The sequence below is a fragment of the Heterodontus francisci genome, chromosome 4 (assembly GCF_036365525.1).
Source record: "Heterodontus francisci isolate sHetFra1 chromosome 4, sHetFra1.hap1, whole genome shotgun sequence".
In the NCBI taxonomy this organism is placed as follows: domain Eukaryota; kingdom Metazoa; phylum Chordata; class Chondrichthyes; order Heterodontiformes; family Heterodontidae; genus Heterodontus; species Heterodontus francisci.
The window spans coordinates 76,867,166-76,888,884 of record NC_090374.1 but is presented as its reverse complement, the minus strand read 5'-3'; the positions used below and the strand labels follow the sequence as shown (position 1 = coordinate 76,888,884).

At 41.3% G+C, this 21,719-nt stretch overlaps 1 protein-coding gene across 5 annotated transcripts in view; it reads left to right on the top strand.

Annotated features, from left to right (window-relative positions):
- Positions 1 to 21,719, top strand: part of LOC137369100 (endoplasmic reticulum aminopeptidase 1-like) — a 171,501-nt gene that overhangs the window by 83,954 nt on the left and 65,828 nt on the right. For all 5 annotated transcript variants that reach the window (XM_068029747.1, XM_068029748.1, XM_068029749.1 and 2 more), the window contains exons 8-10: positions 8,214 to 8,345; positions 10,126 to 10,257; positions 13,440 to 13,523. In XM_068029747.1, coding sequence (XP_067885848.1) covers positions 8,214 to 8,345; positions 10,126 to 10,257; positions 13,440 to 13,523 — 348 coding nt within the window. The remainder of the gene's footprint in view (positions 1 to 8,213; positions 8,346 to 10,125; positions 10,258 to 13,439; positions 13,524 to 21,719) is intronic.

Sequence of the window (21,719 nt, the reverse complement as noted above, 5' to 3'; positions counted from 1 at the left end):
TTTATTGAAAAACCTGAGCCTCTTTCAATGACATGGCTTGGATTTTGACCCAGACTGGTTTTGGATCGTGCTGTCTGAGCAGTGTACCTAACTTCCAAAGTGCTTGAATATCATTCAGTCAGTTGTACTGATGAAACATTTTTCTTCAGCTTCTAGCAGTTATTGATCAAATTGTTTGAAGAAAAGAATCTTTATTAAGGTAAAATTTATGAGAGGTTAAATTGATCTATTCAATGATTGGTCAGTCTGCATATGTTAACATTTGCTAGGAATTAAGCTGTCCCAGCTCTGGGACAGTTTTGAATTAATTAGTATATGAACAAAAGCTTTGAAACAAAGAATGAAAACCCACGTAGGGCAGACATTTCCCATTGAATACACCATTAAAGTCTGATTGTACAGTCAGTTCCACGTATTGGTCGCTATTGCTTCAGAAGAATGGGATCCTTCCAGAAATGCATCTGACCAGAAACAAGTTTCAAATCAGGTCTACCAATGTGTGACTGTAATAACATGATTGTAAATCTTGTACAAATGTAATGACTGAAGTTTTGGAGAACACTGACAGTTGGTCACACTGAACAAAAACTGCAAATTAAATGGGTACAGGATGTAAATTTATTGTGGATGCAATAACAGCGTGAAGTTTGTTGTGAATACAGTGACAGATGGCAAGGAATGATTGCTGAACTGTGATCTATTCGAAGGCTCTAAATGATTGTTATAAACTAGAAATTTGATCGTCTACTGTTTTGTGATCACTCCAATACCCTTCTTGTTTTATTGCATGTTTCGGCTGGTAGCACACTGAGGTTTTCAGTGAAACAGTTCCAGCGGGAGAATTATAAAGCCTCCTGGTGATTTTGGTGGCAACATAACTAAATTAATTTTCAAGAGTGGTGGTTTAAAAATGATTCTGCTTTGTGTTAGCCACAATATAACTGCAGTTAGTAGAAACCAGATAATTTGATTTTCCTGCTTTTCTGCCTGCATCACCAATCCATTTCTTTCTAATTAAATGGAGCTGACTGTGCAGTCACCCTATCCTGCTTATGGTTTCAATTATCAAAACTTAGAATCATTGTCAGGAATTCAGCATAAACTGCACCCTCTGGGTTTGTCATAGAGTCATTACAGCACAGAAGATGGACATTTGGCCCATCTAGTCCATGCCAACTCTCTGTAGAGCAATCTAGTCAGTCCCATTCCCCCGCTCTATCCCCGTAGCCCTGCCAGTTTAGTTCCTGCAAGTGCCCATCCAATTTTTTTTAAAAATCATTCATGGTTTCCGTTTCTGCTTCCACCACTCATAGGCAGCGGGTTCCTGGTCATTACCACTTGTTGTGTAAAAGCTTTCTCTCACATCCCCCCTGCCTCTCTTGCCCAAAATCTGTGTCCCCTAGTCCTTGTACTATCAGTTAATGGGAACAGCTTTTCTTTGTCTACCTTATCTAAACCTGTCATAATCCTGTACACCTCTATCAAATCTCCCCTCAATCTCCAAGGAGAACAACCCCCGCTTCTCCAACCTAACCTTGAAGCTAAATTCCCTCATCCCTGGAACCATTCTGGTAAATATCCTCTGCACCCTCACATCCTTCCTAAAGAGTTGTGACCAGAACTGGACACAATACTCTAGTTGTTGCCAAACCAGAGCTTTATAAAGGTTCAGGATAACTACCCTGCTTTTGTATTGAATACCTTTATTTTTGAAGCCCAGGATCCCATATGCTTTGCTAACTACTCTCTCAGTGCATCCTGCCACCTTGAAAGATCAATGTATGTGAACACCCAGATCCCTTTGTCCCTGCACACTCTTTAGAATGGTACCATTAAGTCTATATTTGCCTCTCCCTATTCATTCTGCCAAGATGCATCACCTTACACTTCGCTGTATTAAATTCCATCTGTCATTTGTCTGCCCATTCTGCTAGCCTGTCTATGTTCTGTTGCAGTCGATTAGTATTACCCTCACTGCCTGCCACATCAAGTTTGGTATAATCGGCAAAATTTGAAATTTTACTCTGCATCCCAATATTCAAATCGTGTATCTATATTTGTGTGTGTGTGATGTTGATTAAGGGATACATTTCTTGTCCAGGGCACTGGGGATAACTCCCCTGCTCTTCTTTGAATAGTACCAGAGGTCATGCATGAACAATTTTTGCCTCATGTCACCTCTGGTTCTTTTGTCAATCACTTTAACTATGTATCTTCTGGTTAGTGATCATGGGTTCCTGAAGTACCCCCCACTGAAATATGCTCCACTATCCCCTAGAAATGGGTCCAGCATTTCTTCCTTTCTCATTAGTCTGGAAACACATTCATCAAAGATGTTCTCTTGTACACATTTCAGAAATTACTCCCCCTCTTTGCCCTTTACGCTGTTACTACCCCAGTCTATGTTTGGATAATTGAAGTCCCCATTATCAGTACTCAATAGTTCCTGCTTCTTTCTGTAATTTCCTACAAATTTGCTTCTCTATCTCCTTCCCAATATTTGGTGGCATATAAATTACACCCAGCAGCATAATAGCTCTTTTGCTGTTCCTTACTTCGAGCCAAATAAATTCTGTCTTTAACCCCCTCTACCACGCCATTCTTTTCAGTGTTAAATAACTGAAGTACCTCATCCCTGGAACCATTCTCGTGATTCTTTTTGTACTCTCTCCAATGCCCTCACATCTTTCTTAAAGTGCAGCGCCCAGAAGTGGAATCAATACTCCAGCTGAGGCCGAACTAGTGTCTCTCACAAGTTCAGCATAACTTCTTTGCTCTTGTACTCTATGCCCCTATTAATAAAGCCCAAGATACTGTATGCTTTAGTAACTGCTCTCTCAACCTGTCCTGCCACCTTCAATGACTTATGCACCTATACACCCACCTCTGCTCCCTGCTCCTGCACCCCCTTTAGAATTGTACCCTTTATTTTATATTGTCTCTCCATGTTTTTCCTACCAAAATGAATCACTTCACATTTCTCTGCATTGAACTTCATCTGCCACCTGTCTGCCCATTCCACCAACATGTCTATGTCCTTTTGCAGTTCTGCACTATCCTGCTCACAGTTCACAACGCTTCTAAGTTTTGTTGTCATCCACAAACTTTGAGATTGTGCCCTGTACACCAAGGTCTAGGTCATTAATCTAGATCAGGAAAAGCAAGGCTCCCAACACTGATCCCTGGGCAACTCCACTACAAACCTTCCTCGAGCCCAAAAAAATCTTTTAACCACTACTCTGTTTTCTGTCACTCAGCCAATTCTGTATCCATGTTGCTACTGTCCCTTTTATTCCATGAGCTATAACGTTCCTCACAAGTCTGTTGTGTGGTTCTGTATCAAATGCTTTTTGAAAGTCCAGGTATACCACATCAACTGCATTACCGTCATGAACCTTCTCTGTTAGCGCCTCAAAAAACTCCAGCAAGTTAGTTAAACATGATTTTCCCTTAAGAAATCCATGCTGACTTTCTTTAATTAACCTGCATTTGTTCATGTGACTATTAATTTTGTACCGAATAATTTTTTCAAGAAGTTTCCCCACCACCAAAGATAAACTGTAGTTGCTGGGCTTATCTTTTCACACCTATTTGAACAGGGGTGTAACATTTGCAATTCTCCTGTCCTCTGGCACCACCCCAGAGTCTAAGAAAGACTGAAAAATTATGGCCAGTGCCTCTGCGATTTCCACCTTCAGTTCCCTCCGTATCCTTGGATGCTTCTTATCTGGCTCTGGTACTTTACCACTTGAAGTACAGACAGCCTACCTAATATATCCTCCTTATCAATTTTAAATTCCTCTTGTGTCTGAATTACCTCCTCTTTCATCATTGCTTGGGTTGCATCTTCTTCCTTGGTAAAGACAGATGCAAAGTATTCATTTAATACCTCAGCTATGCCCTCTGCCTCCATGAATAAATCCCCTTTTTGGTCCCTAATCGGCTCTACTCCTCCTTTTACCACCCTTTTACTATTTATATGTCCATAGAAAACTTTGGGATTCCCTTTAATGTTAGCTGACAGTTTCTTTTCATGCTCTCTCTTTGCTTCTCTTATTTGGTTTTTCACTTCCCCTCAGGACCTTCTATATTCAGCCTGGTTCTCAATAGTATTTTCTATCTGGCATCGGTCATAAGCACACTTTTTCTTCTTTATCCTAATCTCTACCTCTTTTGTCATGCAGGCAGCTTTGGATTTGTTTACCCTGCCGTTCCCCTTTGAGGGAACATACCTTGACTGTCTTCTCTTCTTTGAAGGTAGCCCATTGTTCAGCTACTGTTTTTCCTGCCAACTTTGACTCCAATTTATTTGCCCCAGCTCCATTCTTACCCTGTTGCAGTTGGCTTTTCCGCAGTTAATTATTACTCCAGATTGTTCTTTGTCCTTTTCCACAGTCAGCCTAAACCTTATGATACAATGATCACTATCCCCTAAATGATCTTCTACTGATACTTGATCCACTTGGCCCATCTCATTCCCAAGAACCAAGTCTAGCAGTGCCTCCTTTCTCGTTGGACTAAAAACATACTGCTGTAGAAAATTTTCCTGAACACACTCCAGGAACTCTTGCTCCTCACTGCCCTTAACACTATAGCTATTGCTGTCTATGTTGAGATAATTAAAGTCCCCCATTATAGCTATCCTACAATTTTTACACCTCTGTAACTTGCTTGCAAATTTGTTCCTCCATGTCCTTCCCACTCGCCAAATTAATTCTGACCTCAGCCCCTCTGGGGCATCCTTTTTCTTCAGCACTGCAATGCTCTCCTTAATCAATATCGCCACCCTCCCCTTTTTTCCCTTTTCTATCTTTCCTGAACACCTTGTATCCAGGAATATTCAATTCCCAGTCTTGCCCTTCTTTGAGCCAAGTCTCTGTTATAGCCACAACATCATATTTCCACATGTTAATCTGCACTTGTAACTCAACAATCTTATTAATAATACTCCCTGCATTCACATAAATGTACATTAACACTGATTTAGACTTTATTACTTTCTCCCTTATCTGATCCCAGCTAGTAACTTACTATTCTCTAGTGCTATCTAACTCTCCCAGTATTCTGTGCACCTTGGTATTCCTCTCTGATATTTCCTCCTGGTTCCCACACCCCTGCCAAGTTAGTTTAAACCCTCCCCAAAAGCACGAGCAAATCACCTCCTAAGGAAATTTGCTCCAGCTCTGTTCAGATGCAACCTGTCGGCCTGTACAGGTCCCACCATCTCCAGAATTGGTCCCAATGTCCCAGGAAGCTAAAGCCCTCCCTCCTGCACCATCTTTCCAGCCACGCATTCGTCTGCACTATCCTATTTCTATATTCACTTGCATGTGGTACTGGGAGTAATCCGGAGATTGCTACTTTTGAGGTCCTGCTTGCTAATTTCTTACCTAGCTCACGAAGCTCTTTCTGCACGACCACATCCCTCTTTCTACCTATGTCGTTGGTATCAATGTGGACACCACTTCTGGCTGTTCACCCTCCCCCTTCAGAGTGCTCTGCAGCCAGTGACATCCTTGACCCTGGCACCAAGGAGGCAACACACCATCCTGAATTCACGTCTGCGGCCACAGAGACGCCTATCTGTTCCAGTGACAATTGAATCTCCTATCACTATTGCTCTTCCAGTATTCCTTGTGCCCGTCTGTACAGATGGGCCACCTGTGGTGCCACAGCCTTGGCTCTGGCTGCACACCCCAGATGAACCATCAGAACTGAATACCTGTTGGAGAGTGAGACACATTCAGGGGTTTCCTGCACTGCCTGCCTGTTTCTTCTTGACTGTCTGTTGGTCACTCCTTCCCTCTCTGCCTGCATACTCTTAAGCTGTGGGGTGACCACATCTGTAAACGTGCTATCCACGAAGCTGTCATCCTCATGGATGCGCCATAGTGACACCAGCTGCTGCATAGGTTCTGCAACCCGGAGCTCAAGCTGCTGCAAGTGATGACACTTCCTGTACAAATGGTTATCCGGAACCCGAGAAGAGTCCTCGAGTTTCCACATAGCACAGGAAGTGCACTCCTGAGGTTGGAGCAGCTCTGCTATTCCTCCATCTATTAGATAATAGACCTTGGGCTACAAATAAACCCTGTTACTAATAAACCCTGCGACTATTAATACTAATAACCTACCAATAGTAATAATAACCTTACTACTGCTAACACTACACTTTACCAATACTAATCTACCTTACCAATATTAATATACCCTACCAATACTAAAATGCTAACAATAGTAGTAACAACCTCACCAATAGTAATAAACCTTATTTAAAAGTAAAAGATAAGATTCACCAGCTGGATTCCGGTCTGCGGCCACAGAAATGCCTGTCTGTTCCCCTGACTATCGAATCTCCTATCACTATCGCTCTTCCAGTCATCCAGTTACCCACTTGTTATTTGTGATTCATACTTTAATATTTTTAACATTTTTATACTTCCTTTGTGCACCTTGGTTCACCTCTCTAATGTTTCCTCCTGGATCCCAGCCCCTGCCAAATGAGTTTAAGCTCTCCGCACAGCCTTCCCATGAGGACATTGGTCCCAGCTCTGTTTAGCTGCAGTTTAAAAAAAAATTAAATCTCACCACTGCAAGTGCTTGTATTAATCTATCTTGCAAGCTCCAATCTCATTTCTTCATTCTTCGCAGGTTAGAACTGGGTGCTTTTCTTAGGTTTTCAAGTTGATGCCAGATTCAAACATTATAATTCTTCATATATCTCAGAAAAAAGTTATCTGACCTTCCTGAGTTTTGAATAACTGACAACCCAGATTTGAAAAGGCACCGTCAATGATACATCAACTGAACCTCTAACTCAGTATTGTTTAAGCTTGAATTATTCTTCATTGAATCCTGTAAATATCAAAACTAGCAACATCGTATCAAGTGAAGAATGCTGCAAGACTTTGAGCTGCAGTTTTTTAAACTGCTAATCTACTATGATAGCCACTATACCAAAATTAGACAGACAGGGGTGAATTTTACCAGGCCCCCACATGTTGAGGGTCGTGGCAGGGGGCCTGGAAAATACCTTCGGGAGAGGGTTGCCACGGGCCCCGACGCCGGGAAGGCCCTGCCCCATATTATCACATGGCCTCGTGGTGCTCAGCGACAGCACAACTTACATAAGTTAATATATTATAATTAATGAATTAACCATTTACCTGCTGCCTCTGGCCGTCCTGCTGCGATATTCCAGTTGGTTGACGGAATTCCTGCACCTTTGGATCTCCATTCGGAGATCTGAGGTGGAACACTGGTTGGGCGGGGGTGGGGGGAGCAGGTAAATTTTCAGGGTGGTTGGGGGGGGCGGTGGAGAACGGGGAAAACTATTGCGACTGGTGGAGGGGATGGTGGGAAGGAGTTGAAGGTAAAAAGTTATAAGCTTTGGGGGAGCCAGGGGTGGGGGGAGGGAAGGTCAGGATTGCAAGGTAAGTTTTTTTGGGAGGAGAGGCCAATTAATAAATTGTTTAGTCATTGGCGGTGTGGGAGAGGGGATTGAAACTTTTATTAATTGTTTCACTTTAATTTTATAGGTCCTGTAATTTAAAAACTTTATATTAAACTAAAGGGCTGGAAGCCTTTTAAAAATGGTGCCAACGCCTGTGCGGTGGCACCGGATGCCATTTCCGTGGACGGAGCGCCTAGCCCCTCCCATGCCATCGGGGGGAAGGTGGGGGGGGGGAAGGTGGCGGTCCGTCCTCGACCATGTAAATACCGCGGCGGCTCAGTGGAGTAAATCTTGCGCGTGTGCCCTGCTGCTTTTGAAGCTTGGCGGTGTGCTGGAAAAATTCAGTCCACAAGGTTACGACATTTTTGTCATGGCCTCTTCTTCAACCTTTTGGTTTGATACTTCTGTAGGCAAGAGGATGAATGCATGACCTCTCATGCCTCTGCCACTGATTCCTGTAACTGGCTGTAAGAAGCACTGGGAACACTGTCAGAGGCAACTTTGCCCTGATTTTATTTCTTCCTATCAGGGTTTGCCAAAAATTATGCTCAGTGCCTGAGAAAGGAAACTATAAGTACAGCAGCATCTAAACCTCAAACAGTCCAACACTGTGCATTAACTGTTAACCCACTAGTGGCTTCAGACATTTGTTCAGTTTTGCTTGAAGAACAGACTACTCATCACCATTTGTACAGAGTTGTTGGTAAAATGTGAATGTGAAATTCCAAAACAAATGTCTAAATCCTTATTTTTCTCATAGGAAGAATTCTTCTTGGGCAAATGTTTCAGTGCAATGGAAGTAGATGCCTTCAATTCTTCACATCCAGTATCAACTCCAGTGGAAAACCCTGCACAGATCCAGGAAATGTTTGACGATGTTTCTTATGAGAAGGTAAATAGATAAGAGATTAACCTATGGTTGCTTTCAAACAAGTTGCAACTTCAGCAGAGAGACAGAAACAAAGTCATTGTGTAACTCATTACTTGATTTTTTTTATGTTGTGGGAGGAAGCTCTACTCTATCACGTTTATTTGAGAATGAATGATTTGCTACAAGATTCATGTGGTATTGAATAGCAATTGGGGAGGGATTTAGCATATTAAAATAATGGCAATGGAGAAAATAATCGGAGTTAAGCGAGAAAAAAAACTCTTAATGGTTTCAACTCCAGAGTATTAGAAGTAATAGATGAGGTTTTTTTATTCTTTCATGGGATGTGGGCATTGCTAGCAAGGCCATCATTTGTTGCACATCCCTAATTGCCCTTGAGCAGGTGGTGGTGAGCTGCAGTCCATCTGGTGTAGGTACACCAACAGTGCTGTTAGGAAGGGAGTTCCAGATCTTTGACCCAGCGACAGTGAAGGAACGGTGATCTAGTTCCAAGTCAGGATGGTGTGTGACTTGGAAGGGAACTTGCAGGTGATGGTGTTCCCATGCGTCTCCTGCCCTTGTTCTTCTAGGTGGTAGAGGTCACAGGTTTGGATGGTGCTGTCACAGGACCCTTGGCGAGTTGATGCAGTGCATCTTGTAGATGATACACACTGCTGCCATTGTGTGTCAATGATGGAGGGAGTGAATGTTGATCACGTGGGTTACTTTGTCTTGGAGGGTGTCGAGCTTCTTGAGTATTGTTGAGGCTGCATTCATCCAGGCAAGTGGAGAGTATTCCATCACACTGCTGACTTGTGCCTTGTAGATGGTGGACAGGCTTTGGTTACTCGGCACAGAATTGTCAGCCTTTGACCTGTTGTTGTAGCTACAGTATTTAAGTGGCCCGTCCAGTTAAGTTTCTGGTCAATGGTAACCCCCAGGATGTTGATGCAGATGTGTTGGTTCTCATTTTCTAAAGCTCCCTCAATTCAAGAAATGTGCCTTTTGGAATAGAAATGCCACTGCATTGTTTAAGAACACGGGAGTAGGGAGCAACCAGGCAACTAGAGACCAGTCAGTTTAACTCCTGTTGTGGGGAAGTCACTGGATCCTGTTCTGAGAGACAGAGTGAATGAGCACTTTGACATGTATGAGCTGACCAAAGAGAATCAGCATGGATTTGAGAAGTATAGGTCACAGCTAACTAATCTAGTTGCATTTGTTGAGGAGGTCACTCATATGGTGGATAGGGAGGAATGTCTGGGGATGTTGTCTATATCTACTTCCAGAAGGCATTTGATAAGGTTCTGCTCAAGAGATAATCAGCAAAAATGAGAGCAAATGCAGTTGGAGGTGACCTTGTGCCATGAGTTAGTAATAGGCTGGAAATAGTAGATCGGGATGAAGGAAATGTTCTGTGAATGTTTACATCCTTCTGTAAATAAATACAATATGGATAGCAGACTTGACTCAACCTGTACTAATTTCAGTCTGTCTAATGGATAGCTAATGTGAACCTATTAAAATTCTCAGTTTTTTTTAAAGTAAGTTTTTAGCCTAATTGTAAAAATTTACATTGTGATAAAAGAATTAAACTTGGTGATTTACATGAGGAACTAGGAATTAATGGGGCTTGATAACACTGCACTAATGTCACAACTTGACATAAATATGTTTACAATGTATGCAAAGTATGGTATTTCCATGCAAGATTTATTGAACATTTTGCACTATCTGACAATGCAGTAATGTTGAAATGCAGTAGATTAAGGGTATAATATTTGGCTGGTCTGAATTGCAGGGAGCTTGCATTCTGAACATGCTTATGGACTACCTGACGGAAGATGTTTTTAAATCTGGCATTATTCGCTATCTACAACGCCATAGTTATGGAAATGCAAAAAATGAGGATTTATGGAACAGTCTGACTAATGTAAGCTCAAGTGTTTTGATATGTAAAATTATTTTTGTTAATATAGCACTGATTATTCATGTAAACTGTTTTATACTCTTCGCCTTTTGACTGAGTAAAATTATTGAGGGTATTTATGATCATTCCTGTATGCCACTTTTCTTCATGGGTCAAAGATGCTAAATAGTAATTGGTGAATGGTAGGGAGAGATAAATTGGTGTAAATTAACAAAATATATTGTAATACATTTTTTGAACATTAGTTTTGAATGTTTTTCACAAAATATTAGTCATTTTTGATGTGCCTTTTCGGCTTACTTTATCTCTTGCACTACTCACTGTTCTTTCACTAAGTGGCCTGCTGGCATGTGTTGGCCAGTGTTGTTAGTAGCATGGCACCATCATGCCTTGCCTTCTGATTTTTTCCTCTGTGAGAAAGTTAGATTCTCTGCTTGCTATCTTCTGAATAGGAAGGTCACAGCCGAAAATGTGCTGGCAATCTGTGAGCGAGTTGATATATTTTAAATTTACTTTTATCTTTATCCAAGTTAGTGACATCAAGATGTATGAAAGGAAAGCTAAATCTCCGTATAAAATAGCATTAAGGATCCTTACAGCAGGTAAACCACAGCCAGATGCAGAGTAAAATTTCTCTATTGAAAAAATGCACCTTAATTCTAATTACAGAAGAGACACCCTTGTGCTCAACCACCCACTCCCCTGCCCTCACCCCACCCCGCTACCGCCTCCTCCATTGCATCAGTGGGAATTGTTCTATTTCCCTTATTATCCCTACACTGTCACTGGGTCAGAATCCTCGAATTCCCTTCCTAACGGCACTGTGGCTGTACCTACACCATATGGACTGCAGCGGTTCAAAAAAGCAGCTCATCACCACCTTCTCCCTGGGAAATTAGGGATGGGCAATAAATGCTGGCCTAGCCAGCGACACTCCCATCCAGTGAAAGATTTTTAAAAATAGCTGCGAGAGATTTTTGATTTTCTTTGTCCATGAATAATGTACAGTTTTGTGCTGTGTCCCAGACACTGAGTTAAGATTCATGAGACTCATTTTACACAGAAACCTAACTACCAGAGAGAAAGAGAAAAAGGGAATTTTAATTTGATCAGTCTTTGTGGTTTGAAACTCAGATCCTTGAGTTGTAAGGGCTACATGCTAATCCACTCCACTACTGAGCTCCCCAGAAAATTAATTTGAAGTGGAGTCATTTTATTTAATCACTTACTTCCTTTTAAAGGATATGTAAAAAAAAAAATCACCTGAATCAAAGTTTCTGCTGTGAATTAAAGCAATTTATTTAGATAGAGTGAATCCTATTTTGGGTATCAAAGTTTTTCAGTTACATTGCAGTACTGGGTTGGATTAGGAATACAGGACTAGAGGACACAGGCTTAAAATTAACCAGCCTTGAGTGAGACCAGAGTTTGGAAGAAACTTTCTTCCCACAACAAAGGATTATTGGAACAAATGCTCAGTAAAACAATTGAGGCCATGTTGCTTAACTGGATAAATATCTGATGATTGACTTTATCAATAACAGTAGAGAGGCAAGTGTCAAGGTAACATGGATGAATTATTTGGACTTTTGCTTGATTACGTGGGGATCAATGAGTATTTTTGCAGAACTACCCACAGGAGATTCAGGGCTGGATTATACCAGCCCCACTGATGTCGGGGGTCATGGCGGGGGTGCCCGGAAGATACCTCCGGGAGAGGCCCGCCCCGTGCCTCGACACCGGGAAGGCCCCGCCCAAGATTACCAGTGGCGAGGCCTCATGGTGGCCCCCTGCCGCTCGGCAACGGCAACTTCGTTTAAATATGTAAATTTATTTTAATGAATGAATAAATACTTACCTTGTCGCGTTGGCCGTCCCGCTGCTATTTTCCGGGCGATTGCCAGATCTCCATTCGGAGATCTGAGGCAGAGTACTCGTGGGGAGGGTGGAGGAGTTAAGTTTTCAGGGTGGAAGGGTGGGAGTGGGGTGAAATCCTCCCAATTGGTCTAGGGGCTGGTGGGAAGGGGTAAAGGCCAGAGTTAATAAACTTTGGGGGGGTGGTGGGGAAGGTCGGGATTGTAATGTCAGTTTTTTTGAGGGGGTGGGGGGGGGGAAGAGGGCACCTAATAAACTATTTACTCACTGGGGTGTGGGAGAGGGGACTGAAACTTTTAGTAAAGTTTTAATTTCAATATTTCCGGGGAAGTTGTTGAGTCAGAAACTTTAGGGACTTTCAAAAGGCTTTTGGATAGGTATATGGATAAAGGAGAATGATGGGGTATAGATTAAATTGTCCTTGACAGAGGACAAAGGATCGGCACAACATTGTGGGCCGAAGGGCCTGTTCTGTGCTGTATGTTCTATGTTCTATGTTCTATTTCAGGTCCTGTTACTTTAAAAATTTAAATTAACCTGAAGTGCTGGAAGCCCTTTAAAAATGGTTCCGGCGCTTGTGCAGTGGCGCCAGATGCCGTTGCCAGGGACAGAGCACCTGCCCCCTCCACGTCATTGGGGCAGGCCGACTGTCCCGACCATGTAAATGAGCCACCGCGCTAATAATGTGGCAGCTCCGCAGCGCACTTCTTCCGCGTGTGCTGCACTGCTTTTGAAGCTTGCCACCTGGCTGGAAAAATTCAGCCCTAAGTAGAGAGAAATTTTACTTGTTCTATGGAAGGAGGAGATATTAGGACAAGCAACTAAAAGCTTGGTCAAAGAAGTAAGTTTCATGCAGTGTCTTAAAGGAGGAGGAAGTGGAGAGGGAGCGATATTTAAGAAGGGAATACTGGAGCTTAGGGCCTAGATGGCTAAACGGACAGTGACCAGTGGTGCAGGTGAAGTAAGTGGGCAATGTACAAGAGGCCAGAGTTGGTGGATTGTAGGCTTCTCAGAGTTGTAGAGTTGGAGAAGGTAGGAGAGAATAGGAAGGGGCAAGACCATGGAAGGATTTAAACCTCAGGATGAGAATGTTAAAATCAAGGCATCGGCAGAGTGGGAACCAATGTAGATCAGTGAGCATAAGATGATGGGTAAACAGGACTGGTGCGAGTTAGGATACAGGCCAGTTTTTACGAGGATTGAAACATGAGGGCAATGTTATATTTAAGATTATTTAATTCTCTTATCCTTTAAGTACATCCACATTTAAGCCATTAACTAAAAGGAAACCCAGTATTTTCTTTTTTTAGATTTGCCCGTCAGATGATACACATGGAAGCAGGCTAAACGCACAAGAATTTTGCTTAAGAAATCCAGAGCTACCTCCTGGTTCGGTAGGATAACAATTTTTTAAAAAACCAAATTGATTGTGTTATTTGCATGATGATTTTCCTTCAGAAAGTAATCTGAGTTGAAGTTTTGAAATATAATTGGTTGCTGAAAGGTCTGAATTTTATGGCTGACAGTAAAATACATTTGAAATTTTTTTTATTTCTAGATGTGTTATTCAGTGTATTTCCTGATGTACTTTGTTAATCTACATTTCTTGTGCCTAAATATTGAGCTTCCCAGCATTCAAATCATTTAGTGTGCTCCAATTTCTTAGAGAACAGACCTTTTTTTTCTGAGATGAAATCCTAACCACCACCACAAATAATCGAGACAATTTTACCATTGAATAAAAACACCACAAGGAACTACCTCTTTGATGGGATCTGGTACCTTTTGACCAAATATGACTGCTAACTTTGATATGTTATTGTTTCATGTAATTTAGAACAGGGTAAGGTTGTCTCAATCACCCAAGGGTGAGAAAACTTCAGTAGGTTGCATAAAGATAAAACCAAATTAGTAATTTACAAATTGTCATATGCTGACCGAAGAGACCCTAATGCGCATGGTGCCTGATAAAGACGTTGCCTCTTTAACAGCAACACCCTAATACGGTTAATGAAGAAACAACCTGCTAATAATTCAAGCTTATTAGCATATCTTGATAGCAGCACACCCCCACCCCCCTACCAATGCATAGCTTGTTATGTGCTGGCAGTAAACTATATTGAGGAGACTGTAATTTCTCCTGTACTCCATGAGTGCTCCAAATTAGTCACTCCCAATGTGAATTTTTAGGGCAATTGTACTTATTCATTACATCTTCCATCAAAATATTTTGTATATCATTATAATTTATGTTTAACTCTTATTTTTAAATATTATTTCTCCCAATTTTCTTGCGCTCTCATCTCTGGAGGTAGTGTCTTACTTGGACAACTCTTCTCCAGGTGCTGTTGGCCCTCCAGTATCACTCCTGAATGGTCATTATTCATGGCCATGGGTCTTCGCAGCTTATTTTACCCTGGCCAGGAGGCAGTATGACCATTGCCTATCCTGATTCTGTGCTCACCTATCATCCACACATGTTTTTTCATTTAGAGTTGCTGAATAGGAATCAGTAATTCATAACTATGGGGAGCAAGTGTGCACTTAGTATCAGTTAAACAAATTCTCAGCACCTTGGGAAGGGTTTCTGTGCATGTCAGACACCAAGTTAACCAAACCAAAAATACATTTTTAGAAAACATATCTGTACTCCCAGCCACCACTGGGATCAGATTCATGAGAAATCTGCCTTTTTACAGATTCTTCATGCTGAACCATGTTGTCACTGATATATAAAAAATAAAGTAAACTAAATAGGGTTAAATTAGAACTGTGGGCTAAGTTACAGTAAAGACCTAAAGTATATAACTAAATTTAATAAATTAAACAAAGTTATTACCTAGATTAAAAGCTATAAATAGAAAATTGAGTGAGATATCAAAACTTTAAAAGTTACATAAAATAAAATAGAGATGGCAGGACAGGTGATGTGTTGCAGCTGTAGCATTTACACCATGGACATCAATCTGATCCACAACAATCACATCTGCAGTAAGTGTCTGCAGTTCAAGGAACTTCGACTCAGCGTTAATTTAAATCTATCTATTAAGTAGAAGCTAAAATACTAGTAGTCGGTAGGTGGTTACCAGTTTGTTCGTTCTATTTATAAGCTTTCTTTTGTGTCTATTTAACTTCCAATTTTTAGCGCAGTAAATAAATAATTCGAGGCATGGCAGGGCTGCTTACACCCATTGAATGAACCTCCTGTGCTATGTGGGAGCTCCAGGATGTTTCATGTATCCTGGAGAGCCATTTGTGCAGAAAGTGTCACCAATTGCAGCAGCTTGAGCTCCAGGTTTTGGAACTTGAGCAGCAGCTGGTGACACTGCGGTGCATTCATGAGGATGAGAGCTATGTAGATAGCATGTTTATAGATGTGGTCACCCCACAGCTTGAGAGTATGGAGGAAGATAGGGAATGGGTAACTGCCAGGCAGTCAAAAATAAACAGGCAGGTAGTGCAGGAGATCCCTGAGTGCATCTCACTCTCCAACAGGTATTCAGTTCTGAATACTGATGAGAGTGATGGTTCAACTGGGGAGTGCAGCCAGAGCCAAGTCCATGGCACCACAGGTGGCTCAGCTGCACAGGAGGGTACAGGGAAAACTGGAGAGCCACACTGATAGGTGATTCAATAGTCAGGGGAACAGACAGGCGATTCTGTGGCTGCAGATGTGAATCCAGGATGGTGTGTTGCCTCCCTGGTGCCAGAGTCAAGGATGTCACCGAGCGGCTGCTGAGCATCCTGAAGGGGGAGGGTGAACAGCCAGCAGTCGTGGTCCATATCGGAACCAACAACATAGGTAGAAAGAGGGATGTGGTCCTGCAATCAGAATTTAGGGAGCTAGGTAAGAAATTAGCAAGCAGGACCTCAAAAGTAGTAATCTCTGGATTATTCCCAGTGCCACATGCAAGTGAGTATAGAAATAGAAGGATAAGACAGATGAATGCGTGGCAGGAAAGATGGTGCAGGAGGGAGGACTTTAGATTCCTGGGACATTGGGACCAGCTCTGTGGGTGATGGGACCTGTACAGGTGAGACAGGTTGTACCTGAACAGAGCCGGTACAGATTTCCTTGCAGGGCATTTTGCTAGTGTTGTTGGGGAGGGTTTAAACTAGTTTGGCAGGGGGATGGGAACCTGACGATAGACTCAGTTGGGACAGAATCAGAAATGAAAATGGAAGGCAGAAAATTAATGGATGAGTCTGGAAGACAGAGGAAACGAAGACTAGAAAATATAAAAAAGAGTTTGGCAGTAATCAAGGGTATCTATTTCAATGCAAGGAGTGTAGCAAATAAAGCGGATGAGCTGAGGGCACATGGCAGTATGATATCATAGCTATTACAGAAATATTGTCTTAAGGAGGCACAGGAATGGCAGCTCAATGTTCCTGGTTACAGGGTTTTCAGACATGATAGGGAGGGGGATAAGAAAGGAGGGGGAGTGGCAATTTTGGTCAAAGAAACTATTATAGCTGTGAGGAAGGATGATGTGTTGGAAGGTTCATCAAATGGGGCCATATGGATTGAGCTAAGGAACAAAAAAGGGACCCTGCTGGGAGTGTATTATGGACCCCCAAACAGTCAGACAGAGCTAGAAGAGCTGATATGTAGGTAAATTTCTCAGAAGTGCAAGAACAGTAGGGCATTAATAGTAGGGGATTTTAACTACCCCAATATTAACTGGGATAGTTTTAGTGTGAAAGGAATTGAGGGAGCAGAATTCTTGAGGTGCATTCAGGAGAATCTTTTTGGTCAGTATGTAGCAAGACCAACAAGAGGGCACAGTTTTGGACTCAGTTTTAGGAAATGAAGATGGGCAGGTGAAAGGAGTGGCACTGGGAGAGCATTTTGGTAGTAGTGATCATAATTTAGTCAGTTTTAACATAATTATGGAAAAGGAGAGAGATAGAACAGGAGTTAGAGTTCTCAATTGGGGCAAGGCCAATTTTACTAAGCTGAGGAGTGATTTACCGAAAGTGGACTGGAAACAGCTACTTGAAGGTAAATAAGTGTCAGAGTAGTGGGAGGCATTCAAAAGGGAGTTTCAAGGGGTTCAGAGTAAACATTTTCCCACAAAGAAAAAGGGTGAGATGGCCAAATCTAGAGCCCCGTGGATGTCAAGGAGCTTACAGGGTAAGATAAGGCAGAAAAGGAAAGCTTATGTCCAACACCGAGAACTCCATACTACAGAAAGCCGAGAGAAGTATAGAAAGTGGAGGGGTGAAATCAAAAAGGAAATTAGGAAAGCAAAGAGAACGAATATTGGCAAGCAAAATCAAGGTGAACCCAAAGATGTTTTAGAGAGAATCGGGCCTGTAAAAGACCAAAAAGGTAACCTATGTGTAGGGGCGAAGATGTTGGTATTGTTCTTGATGAATACTTTGCATCTGTATTCACAAAAGAGGACGATGATGCAGATATTGTAGTTAAGGAAGAAGGGTGTGAAGTATTGGATGTGATAAACATAGGGAGAGAGGAAGTATTAATGGGATTAGCATCCTTGAAAATTGATTATTCACCAGGATGAAATGTATCCCAGGCTGTTAAAAGAAGCAAGAGGGGAAATAGCAGAAGATCTGACCATCCTTTTCCAGTCCTCACTGGATACAAGTCTGGTGCCGGAGGATTGGAGAACTGCTAGCGTTGCACCTCTGTTTAAAAAGGGAGCAAGAAATTGACCGAATAACTACAGACCAGTCAGTCTAACCTCAGTAGTGGCCAAATTATTGGAATCTATTCTGAGAGACAGAATAAACTGTGCAGTAGCAAATAGGATCAGTGTGGGGAACATAAAATGGCAAAAAGTCAAAATGAAAGGCTCTTTATCCGAATGCATGCCGCATTTGTAACAAGATAGATGAATTGATGGTTCAAATAGAAATAAATGGGTATGATCCATTAGCCATTAGAGATGTAATTGTAAGGTGACCAAGCTGGGAACTGATTTTTTCAATATTATTTCATGGGATGTGGGTGTCACTGGCAAGGCCAGCATTTGTTGCCCATCCCTAATTGCCCTTGACAACTGACTGGCTTGCTCGGCCATTTCAGAGGGCAGTTAAGAGTCAACCACATTGCTGTGGGTCTGGAGTCACATGTAGGCCAGACCATGTAAGGACGGAAGATTTCATTTCCTAAAGGACATCAGTGAACCAGATGGGGTTTTCCTGACAATTGATAGTTTTTATTAATTAATTGAATTCATATCCCACCAGCTGCCTTGGTGAGATTTGAACCCCTGTCCCCAGGGAATTAACCTGGGCCTCTGAATTACTAGTTCAGTGACATTGCCACTATGCCACTCTCTTCTTGAATATTCAGGAGTGCTTGACATTTCAGAAGGATAGGCAGAAAGGAAAAAGAAGTGGCACAGCTCTGTTAATAAAGGATGAAATCAGCACAGTAATGAGAATGATCCTGGCTCAGAAGATCAATATGTAAAATCAGTTTGGGTGGAGATAAGAAATAGCAAGTGAAAGAAGTCACTGGCGGGAGTAGCCTACAGGCCCCCTAACAGTAGCTACACAGCAGGACAGAGTATAAATCAAGAAATAACTGGGGGCTTGTAAGAAAGGTGCTGCAATTATTGTGGGGGAAATAAATCTTAATACAGATTGGACAGATCAAATTGACAAAGGTAGTCTTGAGGTCGAGTTCATAGTGTATTCGGGACAGTTTCTTAGAACAGTACGTGTGGAACCAGCCAGGGAACAGGCTGTTTTAGATCAGGTAAGTGTAATGAGACTGCATTAATTTATGATCTTATAGTAAAGGATTCACTAGGGAAGAGTGATCATAACATGATAATTTCACATTCAGTTTGAGGATGAGAAACTTGGGTCTGAAACTAGCATCTTAAATAAAGACAATTACAAAAGTATGAAGACAGAGTTAGCTAGAGTGGACTGGGAAAATAGATTAAAAGGTAAGATGGTACTTAAGCAGACATTTAAGGAGCTATTTCATAATTCTCAACAAAGATGTATTCCATTGTGAAAGAAAGACTCCTCAAAAAAGGATAAACCATGGATAACTGAGGAAGTTAAGGATAGTATCAAATTGAAAGAAAAGCCATACATTGTTGCAAAGATTAGTGTTATACCAGAAGATTGGGAAAATTTTAGAAACTAGCAAAGGATGACTGAAAAATAGAGGGTGAAAATAGATTATGAGAGTAATCTAGCAAGAAATTTAAAAAAACAGACAGTACGAGCTTTTACAAGTAAGCAAGGAAGAGGATAGCTAAAATAAACATTGGCCCCTTAGAGGATGAGACGCAGGAATTAATAATGGAAAACAAGGAAATGGCAAAGACTTTGAACAAATTTTTTGTATCTGTCTTCATGATAGAAGACAGCAAAAGGGAGGGAGGAACTGAAAACAATTATCACGCGAGAAAAAGTACTAGGCAAACGTTAGGGACTAAAAGCTGACAAGTCCCCTGGACCAGATGGCCTGCATCCTACGACCTTAAAAGAAGTTTCAGAATTAGTGGATGCATTGGTTGTAATTGTCCAAAATTGCCTAAATTCTGGAAAGGTCCCAGTGGATGGGAAAACTGCGAATGTAACGCTGCTATTCAAGAAGAGAGAGACAAAGCCCAAAACTATAGGCCAGTTAGCCCAACATTTGTCATTGGGAAAATGCTGGAATCCATTATTAAGGAAGTATTAGCAGGATATTTAGAAAATCATAATACAGAGTCAACATAGTTTTGCAAAAAGGGAAATCATATTTGACAAATCTGTTAGAATTCTTTGAGGATATAATGAGCAAGGTGGATAAAAGGAAACCAGTAAATATAGTGTATTTGGATTTCCAAAAGACATTCAATAAGATGCCACATAAAAAGGTTACTGCACAAGATAAGAGCTCATGGTGTTTGGGGTAATATATTAGCATGGATAGAGGATTGACTAACAGAAAACAGTCATTTTCAGCTTGGTAAACTGTAACTAGTGGGGTGCCACAGAGATCTGTGCTGGGCCTCAACTATTTACAATCTACATTCATGACTTAGATGAAGGTACTGAGTGTATTGTAGCCAAATCTGGTGATAATACAAAGATAGGTAGGAAAGCAAATTGTGAGGAGGAAACAGAGTCTGCAAAGGGATATAGATAGGTTAAAATGAGAGGGCAAAAATTTGGAAGATGGGGTACAATGTGGGACAATGTAAGGTAGGAAGAATAGGAAGACTCAGTTTAGAACTATAAGCTTAATGAGTCATCTTAAAGTGATCTTGAAAATCATAATATAAATAAATAAATACACATTTGAAGCTGAAATTAGTAAAACAGTCTGGATTTAGACCTGGAGTAGAAACAACAGAAGGAATTTGACCCAAGAACAATCTTTGATAATATCTAAAAGTAAACAAGAACACTTACATATAGATTATGAAAAAGCATTCGATCATGTTTATCACCAAAAGCTAATAGATGTGTTGCTGAAATGTGACATTGACAGTAAAGATGTGAGATTCATCCAGAGACTATCTTGGGACCAAATAGTGAGCATCAGATTAGAAGATGGACAATCAGATCGGTTTCAAATGAAGCGAGGAGTACAATAAGGCTGTATGGGCAGTACCCAACCAGCCCATGCTTGCAAAACTCAAAACACAGTATCCAACATTAGGTGTGATTCTGCGATTGGATAAAATTTGCTAAATAATCCAGTGTGGTAAGAATTATGCTGACAACCAATTTAAGATTGTCAGTAGGGCTTGCAGTGTTGCGCATTTGCATGTACTGGAAGCTACATATATGAATACACAGGGCCCTGTTCTTTGTGGGCAGAATACGTACAAACATTGCGCTTGTTTCAGCTGAACAAAATAAGTGACAGCCATTTACTGGTTCATTCCTCAGGGCAATGTCTTGACCAAAGTCTAGCTGCCTGGTTTAAATTTCAATCAAAGCTTGGCAGTTAACTGTCAGTCACCATAAACTGGTGCATTCGCCATGGCAATGCCTCTACCAACCAGAATTCACTTGACAACCAATCAGCACTCTCTTCTCATGCAGTATAAGTTGTTGGTTTCCCCTTACATTGGTTATTCTTGCGACTGTCCTGATGAGTGCAAGACAAAAAGCTTTGACAACATGTCTCTATTTTCAGCAATTCTTAAAATCTAAAAGTTTAGAATATAGATTGAGTATGAACACCAAAAGGACAAAAGCAATGGTAGTTAGAAGGAATACATTAGAAGAAACCAGAGTGAAGATTGAAGTGGATAGTGTCACACTGGAACAAATAGATAAGTTTGTCTATTTAGGACAAATGATAACGGAAGATGGTAGATGTGATAACAAAGTCAGAAGAAGGATAGAGATAGCCAGAAGTAATTTTGTGAAGATGAAGGAGGTGTTAACAAGAAAGCTCAAGCTTTGTAAGATACTACATTCTATTCATTTTCTCGTATGCCTCGGAAACCTGGACTATAAGTAAAGATCCGTGGAAGAAAGTAGAGTTCATTGAAATGTGGATGATAAGATGTATGCTTAACATTCCTTACAGACCATAAGAGAAAATGAAGAGGTGTATGAAATTGCAAGTGCAAAAAGGACTCTAATAAGAAGTG